This window comes from Drosophila subobscura, chromosome E (genome assembly GCF_008121235.1).
Source record: "Drosophila subobscura isolate 14011-0131.10 chromosome E, UCBerk_Dsub_1.0, whole genome shotgun sequence".
Classification (NCBI taxonomy): domain Eukaryota; kingdom Metazoa; phylum Arthropoda; class Insecta; order Diptera; family Drosophilidae; genus Drosophila; species Drosophila subobscura.
Window position 1 is genome coordinate 1,772,735 of NC_048531.1, and position 18,764 is coordinate 1,791,498.

At 46.2% G+C, this 18,764-nt stretch overlaps 1 protein-coding gene across 5 annotated transcripts in view; it reads right to left on the minus strand.

Moving 5' to 3' along the window:
- The window catches only part of LOC117890471 (tyrosine-protein kinase Src42A), a 36,009-nt gene that overhangs the window by 8,538 nt on the left and 8,707 nt on the right, over positions 1-18,764 (minus strand). For 2 of the 5 annotated variants that reach the window (XM_034795327.1, XM_034795326.1), the window contains exon 1: positions 4,304-8,356. The exons of 2 other annotated variants lie outside the window; for them this stretch is intronic. In XM_034795327.1, coding sequence (XP_034651218.1) covers positions 4,304-8,268 — 3,965 coding nt within the window. In that variant the 5' untranslated portion in view covers positions 8,269-8,356. Of the gene's footprint in view, positions 1-4,303; positions 8,357-18,764 lie in introns of those variants that run through there. One more of the 5 variants, XM_034795328.1, reaches the window with a different exon arrangement.

Sequence of the window (18,764 nt, forward strand, 5' to 3'; positions counted from 1 at the left end):
AGTGCACTTTGTTTCCTGCATTTGCAGAGCAGAGAAAAATCCAATCATAGGCCTTGGACACGCACTTTGCAATTGACAGTTGTGGACCACATATAACATGGTATGCCATGGGGCGTGTGTGTGTCTATTTATAAAACCGAAGCAAGCTAAGCCAGGAACCAGCCATGCCTTCAAGTCACACATAATTGCTGAATGGCGCCAATTGAAGCGAATTGAATTTCCAATGCAGCTTCATAGACAGAGTTAGAGCCAGAGGCTGCGGGCTTTGGCTATGTCGGCTAAATAAGCAGCCTCCCAGAGAGATGGCGATGGGGCTGCATAGATGGAGAGATGGAATAATAACAATGTGCCTGCTTGCTCGACTCATGCTGGACGGAGATCAATTTAATTGAGTCAGATCGGAGGGGCCAACATTCGCCAGCAGCACTGGACAGGATGCCCGCCAGCATACGAAACGAGAAGAAACACTTGCCACACTCGGACTCCGTAGAAACGAATTCCAAATCAATGCAGACTGTGCACCGTGCAACGTGCAGCTGGGAACCAGTTCCGTGAAGCATCTAAAAATAAATATGGACAGGACTGGTCTCTCATCTGGCCGTGGGGCAATAGATTTAGTTGTTATGGAGAAATAATTTGTTAATGCTACTCGTAGGCCTGGCTCTGGCTCTAGATCTGGCCATTCTTTTCACCAGCCACATCATCAAGAGGCGCAGAAAGAGCAGTGAAAACGCATATAGAAAATGCGGACCAAAGAAATGATCAAGTTCCGGCTACTTTCTCAGGTATTCATGTGTCTATACCTAACGAAAACTTCACTTAACCGAAAACTAGTATGTATCTGAGTCTCATGTCATCTGATGATCTATTCGTAGGTGTTTCGGCCAGCACGCTACTGCAATTGGGGGGAATACTTGTGGCATATTCTCGAGACAATTTCGTTGGGGAAAATTGATTCAAATCAGCATTGCATTGATTAATAAATAATTCAAAAACAATTCAATGTCACATCCATTATCCATATGCCGTGCAGGTTGACATGATTTGGCGGTTGGTTCTGAGGACTGCGGGGGGAGTGTCACAGTTTTGGGCAGGGCCATATCAAAGTTCCGCTTGGGGGGACTCGAAAAGCAAATTTTCCAGAGTTTTACATCTACTACGTATACTTAATTTTCGACAAGCTGTCGTTTCTTTGCCTTTTGCCTTTGCTTGTGTAATCCATCATTGCATTTTCAATGTGCTCGAATTCTGCTTATATAAGCCAAGGAACGACGAACGAATGGCTAACGATCGACTCTGGTACATCAGAGGGACGGGTGGGATGCTGAGGCTGGTTCTGATTCTGGGACACAGAGCAGACCCATGAAAATGAATGCTAATCGGGGGCGTAAACAATGCTCCTAACCGCACCCTGGCGATTTTCTGTTGCCGTGGGTCGGTTCAGTCAACAGAAATCTCGCTCCCCAAAGCTATGGACCCATACACACGCATGGATAAATGTACATACATACATATGTACACGTACATACATACATATGTACTATGTAGGTATCATTAGTATTTTATATTGTGTTGTATGGTTTTTTTTACGTTTGGCTGGAAAACTGTCAACAAAACGAAAATGCATTCTGGCACGCCAAGCACCGCTCCGTTGCACTGTAAGTGACTTTTTAATTTGTGGGGGCAGTGCAAGCCAACTGATAATTCTATGTTCTGGCGTACATACTACCATATCATCAAAGAAGGCACAAAGGCACGCAAATGATTGTCATTGGCAACGGGAGGATGGGACCAGAGAAACAAAAAAGCAAGGGCTCCATAGTGAAACCAAGAGGGGCAGCAAAATTATAGGAAACATGTGGACCCATAATAGAGAAACGATCTACTCAAGTACTCTCAGCTATACCCGGTACTCGGAGAGTAAATATTCATATGAATGAGTGAGTACCGGGTGTAAAAGTTGTGACGCATACTAAGCATCTCACACGTTCCTACTCGTCTTTACTTAGCTTCTGTTTAGACTTATTCAAAATCTTAAGCATCTGGGAGAAGAGGAGAAATTCTTGCAGTTCCATCGATGGATCTATTTGTGGTTAAATCTCGCACCCCTCGACCAGAGTAAACAGTTTTCCCCACAGCCGAGGATGTGTTTTGCTCTGGGGAAACCCTACAGCAGAGATGAGTAATTGACAATATCAAAGTGCTCGAACAAAGTGAATGAGTAAAGAAATAATATAAACTAAAATATTTCTTTTGTAGGTGAAGAAAGAAAAGAACACGAGGGATAGACGGAGAGTTGACAATCTGAGCTTCTCCTTCTGCCCCCCACCTCACTTCAACTGTTTTCAATTTCTGTTTTTTGCCTATCGTTTGGTCTTTCTGCTTTGAGTGTTGTAATCGGATGGAAAGAGAATGAAAGAATAGGCAAAGAGAGGAAGAGAGAGAGAGAGGAGATGGCGCTCAGGCACGTCCCAACGTTATTAACCTGCAAAATATTTGACTATCAAATAAACGCGCACACACAAATGAGTAGGTGGTGGGTGGTGTTGTCTTTGTCTCGCTCGTGTTACGGTCTATGGCATTTACCGTTTTACCGCTCATTTGCTGTCCGAAGAAGTTCATTAATGGATCAGTCCGCACGGACGATGAACGATGGTGGAGAGTCGTGACTATTTTTCCGACACGCAGTCCGGTGCGCATTTGTTTCTTCCTTCTTTTGTTGGTTTTTGTTTGGTAAATTTTCGTTAATTAAACGATAAGCAAACACTGTTCGACACATTTTTTAATGTTTCAGTTTTTGGATGGGGTTGGCGTCCACCTTTTCTGTACAGTACATTTCGGGGGGAGTACGAGTGTTTTTGGCTATTTACTTTTGGCCTCTTCTCGACTCTTGGCCAGCACGTGTATGGGCTGTACAAAGTTTACAGATACACATGTACATATATACATACATATGTAGATGTTTGTATGCGCATATTTCTGTGTTCGCATTGATATGCAAATTTCAACGTCTGAACCAATTTGAAGGCAGTTTGGCCTTGAAGCTGAATATTTTTTGCGAGCTTCAGCTGCAGTGGAAACATTTTTGGATACCATCATCTCCCCACCACAATGCCCGTCCAGACGGAGCAAAGTCTGTAATTTGGAGGAAAAACCTCAGCGAATTGACTTTTTTTTAGATTTTAGTCGAAGTCGGGAGTGGGTTCCGGCTAATTATGGGTATATAACCACTATTTATATGTATGTACGTTCCCTCCCATTGTTGTACCCGGTACTCGAAGAGTAAATAGGGTATATTTTTTTTGTGCGAATAACGGTTGTATTTAACGCACAGAAGAAAACGTTTCCGACCCCATAAAGTATATATATTCTTGGTCAGCATCAATAGCCGAGTCGATTGAGCCATGTCTGTCTGTCCGTCCGTCTGTCTGTCCGTCAGTCCATCTTGTTTGTCGGCTAGTTCTCAGAGACTATAAGAGCTAGAGCCACCAAATTTTGCATCCAGACTTCTTTATGCTCACACTGTTACAAGTGTATTTCAAAAATGAGCCCCGCCCCCGCAAAAGGGCGAAAACCTCCCAATACAATTTTGAAGATAAATGAAATCTAAAAACGCCATTCCGTAGGGAATGACCCTATCTATCAGATCACCAAATTGGAATCCAATTGGATCATTGTTTTAGCCACAATGAAGAAATTAATTTGCAGGGGCTAAACCCACCCTGTCCCGCAGCTTATATTGGTTTTTGCACATTCTCTCATTCACACTCTGCTTCGCGCAGTGGCAGAGGCCTCTGCCTCTGACACGTCTCTGCTTCTGCCGCGTCTCTGCCCTGACTCTGCAGTGTGTTGCTCTAGGGGAGGGTGGCGAGCTAAAGGAGCGTGTTGGCGAGAGCAGTGTTGTTGATGTACATAGATGACAGATGAAGAAAAAATTAAAAATTTGACAAATAACCGCTAAAGTGCAGATGTAGTACTGAGTGCCGGGTATAAAAGTTGTGACGCGTAAGAAGCGTCTCACACGTCTCTTCTCGTTTAACATGCGACTGGAAGTGGTCCTCCCCTCAGACAATGGTCCATTGGTCCAAAGATCGAAATGAATTCCCGCACAAAATACAACATTGAAAATTCCCCAAAATGATAATTCGTGCAGCGCCTCTAATCACAAATAAATTAATGGACATCCATAGGCATGTGTGCATATGTAGTATGTGTGTTTATGTAGTATATCTAATACGTAGATGGTGTTTAGTGGGCAGGGCGACAGGGGAGTGTGGTTGGGGGTCTGGGAGGCTAAACTTACGATTTTTCATTTAAAAATTCACCGCGCGTAAATTCCGAAAGTCGACGCGATTTGCCTTTCTTGGCCGTCGTCGTCGTCGTTGATGATTTTGTCGATGCTTGTGGGATTTGATCGCAGTTTAAGTTTGCACACGTATGCGGGGAGGAGTGGTGGACAGAGGAGAAGGCAGAGGCACAGGCACAGGCACTGCCTACGGCGACGGGTAGCGATCGCGACTTCTCAATGGCAGTCAGCGGATGCGGGCAAGTGCACTGGTGGCTGGGTAGATCCCCCTCAAGGGCAAGGCAGGTGCACCGGAGAGGACTCTGGTTGGACCAGCGCCGCAGTGGCTGCTTCTGGTGCGTGTGCGCTCCGGGTCCCGCTCCTGCTGCTGCTGCTGCCTGAAGGCAGTTGTCTAGGGAGTGCTTCTTTACCAGTGCCAGCTGGTGTCTTTGCCGCTGCTGCTCCTGTCCGCGCTGCAGGCATCGGTGCTGCTTCAGGCTGCGGCGGGGACGGGGCGGCGACGGCGAGGGCGTGTGGTGGGCGGTGGCAGGTGGGGAGCAGGCCACCGACATGGAGATGGCGTCCAGGGAGCTGGACTTTATCAGGGAGCTGGCCGTTTTGGGCTCCGCCTCGCTGTCACTCTGCATGAGAGCTCTGTAATCTTGCCTCTGCTGGGCAATGATGCGCGTGTAAAGCTCCTCGGAGTCCAGGGGCAGGAGCAGATTCGTCACCCCGATCCTCCGCTTGGCCTGGCTGCGCTTCAACTTGGACTCCTCGTGGCCATCTGGCTCCTCCTGCCCCCCGCTGCCTGCAGCTGGAGACCTGCTGTAGCTGAGGATGTTTGATAGGCGCCGCATCTTCTTGGGCTTGCTGGCCGGTGCCACCTTCCCCGTTTCCACGGGCAGAGTGGCACTCTCTGTGCAGGCAGGAGCCTCTTGGCTCTTGGCCGGTTCTGGCTGCTTCTCCTGGGGATGCTCCTCCACATGGCTGACCACGAAGCGCGTTGGCTTGGCGGCAACTGGTCGCTGGCTGCTATCCACTGCATCGCTGGCATCCAGCTTCTCCCCCTGCAGAATGTCGTAGATGGTTCCATACTTGTGTACACTGAGGGCGGACTGGACGGTGGCGGAGGCCGAGGCCGAGGCGGAGTCCAGGGCTTTCTGCTGGCGCTGCTTCTCGCGCTCCCTCTTCTGGATGATGTCGTAGATGACGTCCCCCGACTTGCTCTCCAGGATGGAGCTGAGGCTCTTACGCTGCCACCTGTCGCTGTTGCTGCTACTGCTGCTGTCGCCAACGCTGCCGAGGAAGCAGCCGCCATCCTGCGAGGACTTGCGGTGCAGGATCTCGTAGATGGTGCCGTAGGTCATGTACTTGTCGTACTTCTGGTACGTCAGCTGGTAGATGTCGTTTTTCCGCTGGATGATGTCGTAGATGGTGCCGTAGACCAGCTTGTCGTAGATCTTGAAGTTCCGCCTGTAGTTGGAGTCACAGTTGGAGTTGGAGCTGGAGCTGCCGGGCAGCTTGGCAGCGTACGTCTGCAGCTGCTTGCCCTTGCCCTTGGCCTTGGCCTCTCCCACTGGGGGCACATTCATCTCCCTGCCGCTGTTCTCCTTGTCCCCAATCTTCGGCTCTTTGGTCGAGTTTCGGCGGGGCAGAAAGTAGCTGGCAAAGCTCTTCCGCTGCCTCGAGTTCTGTCTCTTGAGAGGTGACGTGGTTGCAGCTCGGCCTGCGGTTGGTGCTGGGGCTGGGCATGAGGGTGTGGGCACGGTAACAGTGTCCAGACATTCCAGGGGCTCGACTTCGTTAACCAATCGCTTGAATTCCTCATACGATGTGCGCCGCTTGTGCGCCTTGGCCCGCTCCTTGGCCGCAAACTGATGATCGAGTATCTGCGATAGAAAATCCGAATTCTTTCGCATTGCCTCTGTGGTGGTGCTGTTGACTGTCGCCGCTTTTGCTGTTGCTGTTGTTGCTGCTGCTGTGGTTTCTGCTGCTGTTAGACACCCATTGGTATCGCCCTCACATTCGCCATCCCCGGTATCCATTTCATCGGGGGCCATGGGGGATCTGGGGCCTGGGGGTGGGCCTGGGACAGCGTCGCTGGTGGCAAACTCGTTTGCACAATCCGGTTTGACTCTCTCGCTTGTGGTTTCTTGTTCTGAAATGGAGGCAAGCGTTGTTGTTGTTGTTGTTGTTGCTGTTGGGATCACAGTGTTGTTGCTGTCGGCTGTTGCGTCATCTGCCGCAACCATCGATGATGCTTGGGGCATGGACAGTGGCAATGTGGCGGCTGCTGCTTCCGAAGCCGGCGTAGCCGCCGGTTCCACAAACATGGCTTTGAACTCCTCGTAGGATTTGCGACGATTCCGCGACTGCGTCAGGCATTCCTTGTAGTTGCGCCGAGCAATCTTCTCGCCACTCGATGATGCTGTCGCCGTGGCAGAGGTTCCGGCTGCCGCTGCGGCTGCTGCTGCTGCTGCTGCCAGGGCGTCCAACTTGTTCTGCATCTCCATGAATCCCGAGTCCATGGAGCTGATGGTGCTGGTCGAGTCGAAACTGGTCTTGCGGCTCGAGCTGTGGCTGACGGGCGAGCCCGGCTTGGGTGGCGTGGGTGGTGGCGTCACTAGCAGTGCGAGAAGGATATCCTCCTCGTTTGGGGCACACAGCAGGTCCACATTGTGGCCATCACAGTCTGTCTGCCTGACTCCGCCTGCCACCGCTTGCTCCTGATCGTCATCAAAGCTGATTAGATCGCGCACAACCGCAGAGGGGCCGCCCTGCGGAGCCTCCTCGGGCACAACGTCCAGCACAGTGGGCATTTCCCCCGCCTTCTCGGAGACGACTATCGACAATTCGCGATTTTTGTTAACCACCGCGTAGAGGGGCAATGTGACTGGTGCTGCCGCTGAGACTGTCAGCGATGTAGATCGCGCCGCTGTCGGTGACAAACTAAACGCTTCAATGCCGTCGCACGCTCTAGTCGCTGGCTTGGAACTATGGCTGGGACAGCGACTGCGATTGTGACTGTGACTGTGGCTGGGCATCGCAGTTGGCGACACCGATTGGCCCCCGCCCACAATGCATGCTCCCCCCAGAGGGGCTGGGGCTGGCGTGCAACTGCTGCGATTATGAAAGATTTTAACACTGTGAATCGGTAATTTGTGGTGGCGATTGGGCCGATTACGTGCTATCCCCGTCGTGACGGTCCCATGCGACCTGTGACGCTGCTGGTGGTGCAGACGGTGCTGCCGGCGAGCGTATCTGCTGGCAATGCTGCAGACAGGATCTAGCTGCAGCTGCCACGTCCCGGACGGGTCATTGACCGGCTCGTAGTCGCTGTTGTTACCTCGGCAGCTCCGCAGATACCGCTGCAGACGGCGTTCGTTGCAGGTGCCACTCTGCCCCGCCCGCTGCTCGTTCATGCACTTGGCGCAGCAGAGGAACTCGTACAGGATCTCACCACTGACCCCGGCAATACCCCCCGACGCCTCCACGGCCTCGGAATCAGAGGAAGCGGGCAGCGAGGGAGAATACTTGGGCTCCAGCAGGAATTCCAGCTGGGCTGCCGCCGCAGCAATGGCCTCGGGCTGTCCCGCTCCGGCCCCCATCGAACCTGTCGTCTGGCTCGACATCGACGTCGGCAATGTCTTGCTCACGGGCATCAGGATGTACGTGTTCTTGGCGTTCTTGAGGGGATGCGATTCTGGGGACTCGCTGGGACTGGGCTCTCCTGCGCCCTCCTGCTTCAGTCCCCCGGCCACTATTGAGCTCTCGATGCTCAGGCCGCTGTCGAGAAGCGTAAATGTTCCGTCCGAGGGCAGGATGAGGCGCCCTTCGGCGGCGGCGTTCACCAGCTCCCGCAGGGCGTGGACTTGTTTCTCCGTCACGTTTCCCTGCAGCTGGATGCCGTGCAGGGCGAAGGCCGTGGGCTTGTTGTTCACCGAATTGGGATCGGTGCACCACACCACGGGCATGGCTGTCATCCTGTATCCTGTGGATGCTTTGGATGCTTTCAATGCTGTCAATGGCTCTGTCTGTTCGGACAGGATCAGGGTTGGGCAGGATCAACGGCTGTGAGAAGAGAAAAGGCTTGAGCTTGAGTACAAATGGGTACGATTTAGCCCGAGTTAAGCAGATCCCATCACATGGCAGCGTATCGCCTGTTTCGCTTTACTGTTTCGTTTCTTTCGCTGATTCCTTACCACAAGGGAGAGAGGGGGGAAACGTGCACAGATATCAAATCTACGTTTCTATGGATGAGCATAGACAGAGATCTCATCAGACACATCGAGGAATTTAATTCCGGTTCATGTTTTTGTATGTCGTCTAATATTTACCCGAGAATCATGCATAAATCAAGACAAATATTTATTTATGTAAATTACAACGTTTTGTTTAAGCTCCAAACGAAAGTGATTTCGGTTTTGTTTGGACTCTCAGTATTCGACTCTCGATTCCTTCAAGGCTTGGGGGCTCGATTGGGGGTGGAATAAAATTCGCAAATTAGCAAAATAACACAAAACAAATTCAAGCAATTGGCTGCGTGTGCATGGAACAGAATTCCATTCCAGACTGTTTTATGGCATTCGCATGTGATGGAATGAATTCGAACAGGTGGATGGTGGTGGATCCGTGGATACGATCCGAATAGTATGTTGAGAGATGTTCAAAATTAGACGCTGCTCACGTCCTACAGGGGTTCACAATCCCCAATTTTAATAGAGGATGCTGCGGCCAGGTATTGGCAGCGGGTTTTAATTTGTGTATTTCACGACTAAGCGGAATACGTAACACTTGATGGAACAATTTGGTGGCTATTTTATTGCTTGTGGGCAGTCTTGAGCTGCAGATAATGGCCAGACATTACGTCATACAAAAATATGTACATATGTACATATCAGTCTATTAGTCACTGACCCCAGGCGGATTTCGCATCAAACGCGAGAGTTTGAAGGTGCTGCCGCCGACTTCCCACCGACCACCGACCATTGACCATTGAACTCGGATCATACATACACATACATACATATGTATGTTTGTACATACATCTTTGGCTCTCCACACTCCGCAGAGTATCCACACAGAGAGTGTGTGTGTGTGCGTGTGGCCAAGGCTGCTACGGATCTTGCTCTTGGACTTGAGATAGGTTCAGAGCCACGCTCTATGGCCGCTGATGGTGAGCCGACAAAGGGACCGACCGGCACTCGAGACACAACGGTTACGGGGAGAAGAACTCCCCACTCTGCAATCCCAGCAGGCATTCAGGTGGACATCCTGCAGACAAATGGACTCCCATCGTCACGCCTCGCGCGCCCTGTTGTTGCTGCTGCTGATGGCTCGGCGATATTGTTAGCCTCAGCAAATGTCAATGTCAACAGCAGCAAACCGCAGAAGCGAAAAATACAACGAAAACAACAACAACAAAATACCCACACATCATAAATAAATTGCATCAAGGCGTAACAGTATTCGTGTTTTTTTTTTTTGAGAATTTTTTGTTTCTGTTTTTCAAGTTCCGAAAAGATAATGGGAGAATTTAACAAAATATTGTGCAACTTCGAAGCATTCTACCACGTAGATTTAGCAGAAAATAAAACTTCACTCTTTCGGAACAAGGAACAAATTTTGTGGGATAACATTCGAAATGTGGTAACCACTGAGCTCGTGGTTCTAAGATAAAGAAATCTGAGGAATAAAAGATCATTCCATGATAAGATTAATTTTCTCTAATAAGTCTACACAATAGCAGGAGTAGACTGATCATATTGGATATTAAGGATCAATGGATATTATGTTATTTGATTTCAGTGATGAAACAAGAAGTGTAATGTAATTATTGAAATAAATAAACAGCTGCTTGGCTTAGTGTAGTGAAGAATAACAACAATGACAACAGACATGGTAATAACAGCGCCTGACGAAAACCTGTTGAACCCGTCTCGGTCTCAGAGATCTTCGAAAGGAGATTGAAAGCTCCTCCAGTCGAAGGGGTAAAAACAACAACGGGCCGATAAAGCATGGCTTTACTATATATTCTACTACTACATATGTACATATATATATACATATGTATGTAAATATTTGTATGGTACTCGCATTGTGTGCCGTGACGTTCCTTTCAGCTGATTTCAGTCACGCGCCAGAACAACAGCAAAAACTTGTGGCAGGGCTGTTGAGAGAATGGACAGAATTCAAACGAGAACTCTTTTCAGTGCAGTAACCGTTATACCTATTGAACTGTATATGGATCTGTTTGTACATGTACATACATACATTCATACATACATAGCAGCAAATACACACGACTTTAATGTTAAGGCTAAAATGCAAAATGCGATCACTAATCGCTGATTGGCATTCGTTTCTAGGTTTAAGCCGCTGCCTTACCATGCTAATGGCTAATATTGGCAGCCCACGGAGCAAACATTTGCAAGGCAGAAGAACCAACAAGGTTACGTTACCCAGCGGAAGGCCTTAAAGGGTCCGTGGGCCGGGGTCTACGCCTGACCTATGCTAACCGAATCGAAACATGTCCATTACAAAATAATGGAGCGCTCAGCGTGTGTTTGTGTGTGGGAGTGGGTTTTGGATTGGATTTCAGCTGTTTCGGCCAGCGCGTGCCAAGAAAACCGAACAAGAGCCAACATAATAGCCAACACAATATAATGAGTTGCAGAGTGTGGAATGGACTCGAGTGCTGTTGGCTGCTGTTTCTGCAGCCGCTGACAAACAAAAAAGCTAACAATTGCACTCAAAAGTACTACGACCCACTTTGAACCGGTTTCTACTGGTGTTTGTTTGTTTGTATCTTTGTTTCTTTGACGTTTTATTGCTTCTGGTGAGCGCGAAGTTGCGAAGCCAGAGCCAAACCTCTATCGGCTGTTGCCAACGGGGAATGAATGCTCGAATGTTTGCTGCAACATTTGTTGCCAAGCATTTGTTGCTGGCGAATTATGAAACCATAACAAAAGGCGGCATGCATATGTATATGTACAAGGCAGATGGAGACACGAAGACACGCCCCAAACTCTGCTCAATAATCGGCTGCTAATTAGCTAGAGAAAGAGGGAACTAGCTCTTGGCCGGGTACTTTCTCCACAGAAACAAAAAGAAACTAAAACTTTATCCCCAAACCAACCACCAACCATCGACCAGCGACAATCAACCATCGGCCATCGAGGCTGTCCCAAGTCCAAGACCAAGTCTCAGGCCGAGGCCCGTGTGCCGCCGCCCATTCATGTGCAAATTAATAGTAAGCTTTTTGGCCACCAAAAACAAATCAGCAAAAAACCACAACCAGCCACCAAATGATGGCCAACACAAAAGTCCAAAAATTTAGAGCTCTGCTCAGATTTTGTGCCCATGATTTAGGTCATTGCACAATAGTAACGGGAGCAGCGACTAAATTTAGTATTATCTCTGTACCATTCCATTCCAATCCATTCATTTGCCCACCTCTGTGGCAAAATAAAAGCCAAGCACACTCTCTAAAAAAAGTACACCTAGGAGAGGTCACGGAACGGTACCCAATTACAATTAATGGCGAATTTCTGTTTAGAATTATCCAAAAACGAGATATCTAAGAATTTAAACTATCGGAGCAACTCAGAGGATTGCCATCACAAAGATCTCGCCCCCGAAGAGGATCCATCGAAATCCGTTTTTCAAAGGAAATCCATTAATAGCAAAATGACCCCACAAAAAACCCCAAGTGTGTGTACATACATACACACGTATTTTGGTATGTATGTATATTTTGTTGAAAACGCACTTAATACGCTAATGAGTAAATATTTGGAAATCCACTCAAAACCCGTTCGCCATGGAATGCCTCCAAGAATTGAGCTTAATGTAGGGAAATTACCAATAACGCCCAGAGCGTGGCTCCAAAGATTAAAATGGAATTGATCTTGATAAAGGAAAATTACGAGTATGTGGCATTTCCTGGCTGAATCACTCGGATCTGTTCTGGGCAAGTGGCGTACCATCTATAGGCCATATGCCAGATGATCTATAGCTATGAGGAAGAGCTAATTGCAATCCATTCAATGACTGGTAAAATATCATCGAAAACAATGAGTGGAGGCGGCAAAGGCTGCAACAATAAAGCGCGGGGCACAAAGCCAGCCACAAGAAGAAACAATGAGCTTTTGATGCTCCCTCCCTCTCTCTCTCTCATTTTTTTTCTGCCACTCTTTGGCTCGCTTGCTCTTAGCGCGCTTAGCGCTCACCACTCTATACGCTCGCCAACAATTTTCATGTGTTTTCAACTGAATATTTTGTATCTGTATCTGTACCTTTATCGCTTTTTTCTCTGCCAATTGACGGGCATACGAGTGTGACTCATGGTACAGGAAATCTGCGGCCATGGCGGTACTCCATGGCGCAAAAGAGAAGACAGAAAGGCGGAAAAGAGATGGAGAAAGAGAGAGAAGAGGTAAAGGGAGATGGTAAATGGTAGATGGCAGAGCGAGACAAAGGCAAAGTCGCAAGGCATACCAGGTAGAAATACGCAAGTCAAAGCTCTAAAAACTAGGAAACTTTGTGGCCAAGAATACTACTGTGGACTATATATACTTGTATGTGCAAAATAATGCAATTCGCTCGAGTCACGTAAGTCCAAGTAGCTATCTGCTGCTGTCTTGGGATGGTGGTTCGAACGACGAGTCGACACACAAAACACACAATCCCATCAGAAGTAACGAAAACGAAAAACGACATTAACTAAGGTAAACTCACATAAATACAGAACATCCCCCCCCAACCAACAGTCACTTACTCACTCTCTATATGCCATACACAACTCTCGACATACACATTTCATTATTCTTTAGTGGTTTTTTGTTTTCTTTACTGCTGGGGGCACAGGTAGAAATTGTGCATTTTAGCACATAGCAAACGATAAACTTCACTCAAATGCTGTGTAGGAGAAGGCTGTGGAGGCAAAGGAGGACTTTGACCATGTCTGAGGTGAGGGGGTTTGGGCTGCAATCATTATATAACCCCCAGGAACTGTCTTATGAAATATGCCACATTTTATATTCCAGCGAGATTCTCGCATTCGAATTCTGGTCACAAGCAGTACGAGTATGGGTGGTTGCACGTTTGAATGGTCAGCGAAAGACCCTCGAAACAGTAAAGAAAATAGAAAGTTCTGCGCTGCCCATGGGCTGTGCTGCTCTCTTCTTCCTCGGTGTAGGGTGCTAGATGTGAGTGTTGCACATTGGCCGCCTTTGCCACATGACGTGTGTGTACCTTTTCAGACGTTGCAGCTAGGTGGCTGTTGCTGCTGCTGCTCCATATTACAAAATGAGGCACACAAAACACTGAACAAAGGAAGCAGCACTGACTGTTAGAAGTATGCCACCAACCGTCGCGCATGCGTCGTCCGTCGCTGGCGTGCAACGAGTTTTCGTGATTTGGTTACGTTTCTCGATAGTTTTTGCGCGATCACAATCGAGGAACGAACGAGGAAACTGGGAAAATGCTTCTCACAGCGCTTTCCTATACGTTGTGGTGGCGGGAGGAGGGAATGGGTATCCCTATTTTATATATTTATTGTAGCGTATGGGCGATTTCGACTTCCGAACCGATTTGAGCGCGTCGCGTCTTCCGTTTAGACGTCCGTTTCGAGAACCGCTTCGCAGACAACTGATACGTTTATGAAATTTGTATGGAAAGGTTTTAACCGCTTGGTCGTGCGCTCGCCCCGAACACACACACAAGCACACCTGTTGCGGCCGTCATTTGTGCCAGGTTTCCTCTCTCTCACTATCGCTCTCTCTAGCCGGAGCTCTTAAAGCTCTCTGGGAGCGAAAGAAGTGGTCCGCGGAAACAGCTGATTGCGGACCAGGCCTCTCTCTCGCTCTCTCTGTATGGGGAGTCCGCTCTTAAGCCTCGGCCAAGATGAATGATTTCACTCCGCGATTTAACAATTACGATTATGACGACGACGAGCGACGACAGCAATTAGTCAGAAAGTGCGTTGATTGTAAAGATCAAATCGAGTTGAAAATAATTAGCTTTAGGCTGCCGCTGTTTACTGACAAAATGTCAACTTGTATTCATTTATTTACAAAACAAAAATAAATGCAGCTTGGTCGCGTCACTGGAAATCAAATTATGCGTTCCCAAATGTCACTTCTCATCAGCGGGCAACGGGGATTGGTTCTTGTGAACGCCATTGAACTCGTCATTGATAGGAAATGCCAACGCAAAGAACACTCCATCCAATAACACACAAATATTTTACGTCGAGCGGTGCTGCGTTTAGGCAGGGTCTAGGGAATATTAATGTCCATCCAGGCGGGACCCTGGGCAGCAATAGCAAACACGTTTCACGCGAAAATTTATGGTACATGCGCTGAAACCTGGACGCACATATGTACATATGTATGTACATATGTGAATACAATATATCTTATGTGAAAAATCTATATGTACATACATAAATTTGATGTATATTCTTTTAACATTTGTACAAACCAAGCTTCATAGACACTTATTTACTTGGCCCGCCACGCGATTTAATATGTGATCATGTAGATTATCGGCACACACGCTCCAGTGGCAAATGGTGTGTCTCCAAGAGATCATATTACCCTCGGATAAAAGGGCGATCTGCAGAAGCTTAGTGCGGTGTGCAGGAATATTCTATATGCTATATTATATAGTTTACTTACCTGGAAATAGATAAACAAACAAAAGAGGAGAACAATATTAGGTAAGATTTACACATTTCGCCATCAGCAAGTTAAAAAAATACGAAACAGTTGTCGGAAATAATATATTCTAATAATCAATCTGATTTAATTTTCGATTTCAATATTTAAAATTTTAAGAAGAAAACGTTCGATTCAACGTCCTCCTCATCATTTGACAGCCACGTGTCCCAGGCGACTCTATTTCAGACGGCACTCAGTCTGTATGTAATACGCTATTTTTCTTAGAAGCCTTGCAGAATCAGTCCGTAAACTACCGACCGTTCTTCATTCCTATTCGAATACACCTCACCTAAAGTACAATCAATGAGTAATCCACACTAAAGATAGAAACAGACTCGAAACTTCTAAAATCGAATGCAAATCATAGACAGAACCCAACTATACTCGCAATGGAAAGATTCAGTATTCTACGTCTCCTTCCAGCTGCGTAACCTGATTGGGATTCAGATTCAGATGCAATTAGCAGTGCATAAATGTCACTCAATTCAGAACAGTTAATTAATGCTCGACTGGGCGGCTGGCTTCCCGTGAACTTTTGGGCAAATACGAATACAAATACAAATCAATTTCAAATCGGATCAGCTAATGTACAGTTAATTGCTGTCTCTATCGCTATTTGGAAATGACTGTTTCAATATTTGGGCCTGGGGCAAGCAAAAATCACACGTGAAGTACCGCTCGACCGACCTTCCCCAAGAGCATTGCCCGGGCACCGTATCTCCTGCTGTTTCTGTTTCAAATTATTTAAACAATTGTCTTCTATTAAACATTGTTTACGAGTAGCATGCCACATAATCGAGGGCTACTCGTACGAGCTGTCTCGCACAGAATACGTCACATGAATCGAAAAAAGGAACGTCGAATTAAATCCGCACTTCATGCATATAGAAAATGGTTTTATGAAAAAATATGACACGCAGCCGCGTTATGCATGTGGCCCAGTATAACAATTGCTGCCTAACCCTCCTTCGCCTTTGCCTTCCCCTCCTGTCTCTCCTCTTTGTTGACGGGTTCAATGACTTTTTCTGCTGTCATGTTCAATAACAGTTGCAACCCAACAACAAAAAAACAGAGAGTGCCATCAAAAGAAGTCAACCAAAATATATAAAAGTGCACGAAATATATAATTGTGTTTTTGCTAAATGGAATATATTTTGACCATAATAAGGACCACTACAGAATAGTGCCTTCTGGCCTTTCTCTTCGCAAATGGGAAATCTCCAAATTTATATACTGTAGGCTTTTGTAAGCCACTATTGTATAGTTGATAGACGCTACTGCTGTGGCTGTCTGCTGACTATATAACATTTACCAATGGCTGAACAACATAGCATGGCTGACTTTCCTTAAATAACACTCAATTGGTAAGAACATTTTCTTAGTTTTAATGCATTATCTGCAGTTGTTTTTTTTTTGTCGAAAGACATTTGAATGATTGTACTGAGAGAGTAAATCTGGATCAGAAAGATTCCATCCATGGGGAGATGTTTGGTTTACTAAACTGAGGGAGATCGTGAGATCTTGCTAGAAACTAAGCAGCTTAGAAGGAATGGGTTGCTGGCGTGAAAATGTGGATGTTTCGGTACGGTGGGCAGGTCAATTATCAAACAACGGCATACATTCATTTTCTTGCTAGAAAGACAAAAAATAGAGCATTTTCTGACAGCTGAAGCGTGTTATTATTATTCCTATGGATAATTATTCTTTATCTGTGAATCCCAAATTTGAGGAGAGTGAGCATCTCTCGATACATTTGAATCGACACCCAATCATTTGAAACAAGCGAATCAATATGCACACAATGAATAAGCGCCACTGACATTGAAATTCGCCAAAATCGAAACAGAATCAAAACTCAAACTGTGCTCAAACGGCGATAAATTTCGCTGCGACAATTCCAAATCCGAGCCAACAACAACGATTGGAACGGGACGGCCGGCGTCTGGTGTCGTCTTCCGTGCCGGAAGATGAGGCTCACATCAAATACAAACAAAAACAAACCGAAACAGAAAGGAAAATAATCATTTGTCCGGACATTTGTGTGAATATACTCAGCTATCAAACCAAAGCAAATCAAATCAAAAAATCACATTTATTCCACTACAAATTTTAATTTCGATTTAAACCTGCAATCGATTGAGTTTTGCATTTCAATTGAAACGCCCGACGCCTGCTAACCATTCGATTAAATTAAATTTGTTTGCCAATTTCTTGACTTGATTCTATTTTGCGGTTGATTAATGAGCTGTGTGAAAAAAGTAAGACACGATATTATGGACCTGGGGGTTTCTGGGTGGCTCTGCTTCGGGAATTATGAATCGATCGATGGTGCTTATTGTTGAATTCCAATTCCACGCAGTTTGCGACGGGTTCAATGCTCTACGAGAACTTCCGATTTGGATGCGAATGCTTCTCGCATACTCTCTCTATCTATATTGTATTATTCTGTTTCCGAACCGGCTCATTGGCAGTCAGGCTGGACGGTCAGTGGGACATCAGTGCATATTATTGGCGATTTATGTGGCCAGATAATGGCCAATTGTGAATTTACGGCAAAAACGTTTAGCACATTGGCAAATAGTTTGCATTAAGCCACCTCATTCATACGCATTTTTCCCCTCACCGGTGGTGCACCAGCGGAAGTAAACAGCTATCCAGGTATTTCCCCTCTCGAAAAACATTTAAGATTCACTTGAATTAAAGCCCACAGATAACCTCGTCTCTGGCGAATTCCCTGTAAACGATGAGCCATCATATCATCATCAAGACTCATTGACGTCACTGAAGTCACTATCCCCGTCCAATGACCTACTTTCGGAGCTGCAGATGCAGAGCCCCTGCGCTGGAGGAGACTGGCTGGTCCATGGAAAAGTTGTCCGGTTGACAGTCGTTTAGCAATGGATTTCGAATATTCATAAATATGCATTTATGCATAGGAAAGTTTTCTTTTGGTTCGGTCGCGTGACAATGCGGAAGTTGTCGATTATCAAATCGCAGATAGTAGACAGTGCGTTTCGAAACTGTAGAACAACTGATGTTCTGTCATGTGTCATGGTTAAGAATCTTCTCTTTAGAAAAGTAAAACTGATCGCACCCAAAGGGATGGCAGTCTCTTTTTTCTTGCCTATGTCACAATCTTGTGCTTGAGCCTTGAGACTACGTTCAGGCAGAAATTGGAATTGGAGTCTCATGAAATAAATCCATCTTTACATTAAATATATACCGGTTTTTTTGATACAGAAGAAATAACGAAGTTAACAAAAATGCACTTTGATTAAAACATAAGGGTATAACATCAGTTTGGATATTGATCAGAATCAATCTATTTATAAAATAAGTATAATTCAGATAAAATGTTTAATTTAAAAGTCTTATTTGCATAAATATTTTAAATTTATATTATATTTAAGTCACTTATTAAAGTAATCTTACAAACAAAATGTAAGGAATACATTTGTAAATCGAAGTGCAAATATTACAATTTAATGTTTTTTTTTCTAGGTGTACTGCAAGTAACATCCTCATTGCTTTCAAACGAACTGTACCCTGTACACACAGTGCATACTCTGTGCAAAGTAAGCCTCGAAGCGTACGAGATTTTGAGAGACGCTTAAGAGTTGTGCAATGACCAACAGAAAACGAAAACCAAATCAGAAACCCAGAAAACTCTGACCACAATCGACAAGCGACCGCAAGCCGAAAGGCTTCTCAGAAAAAATAAAAAAAATGTGAATTGAGTGGGTATCCTTAAGATG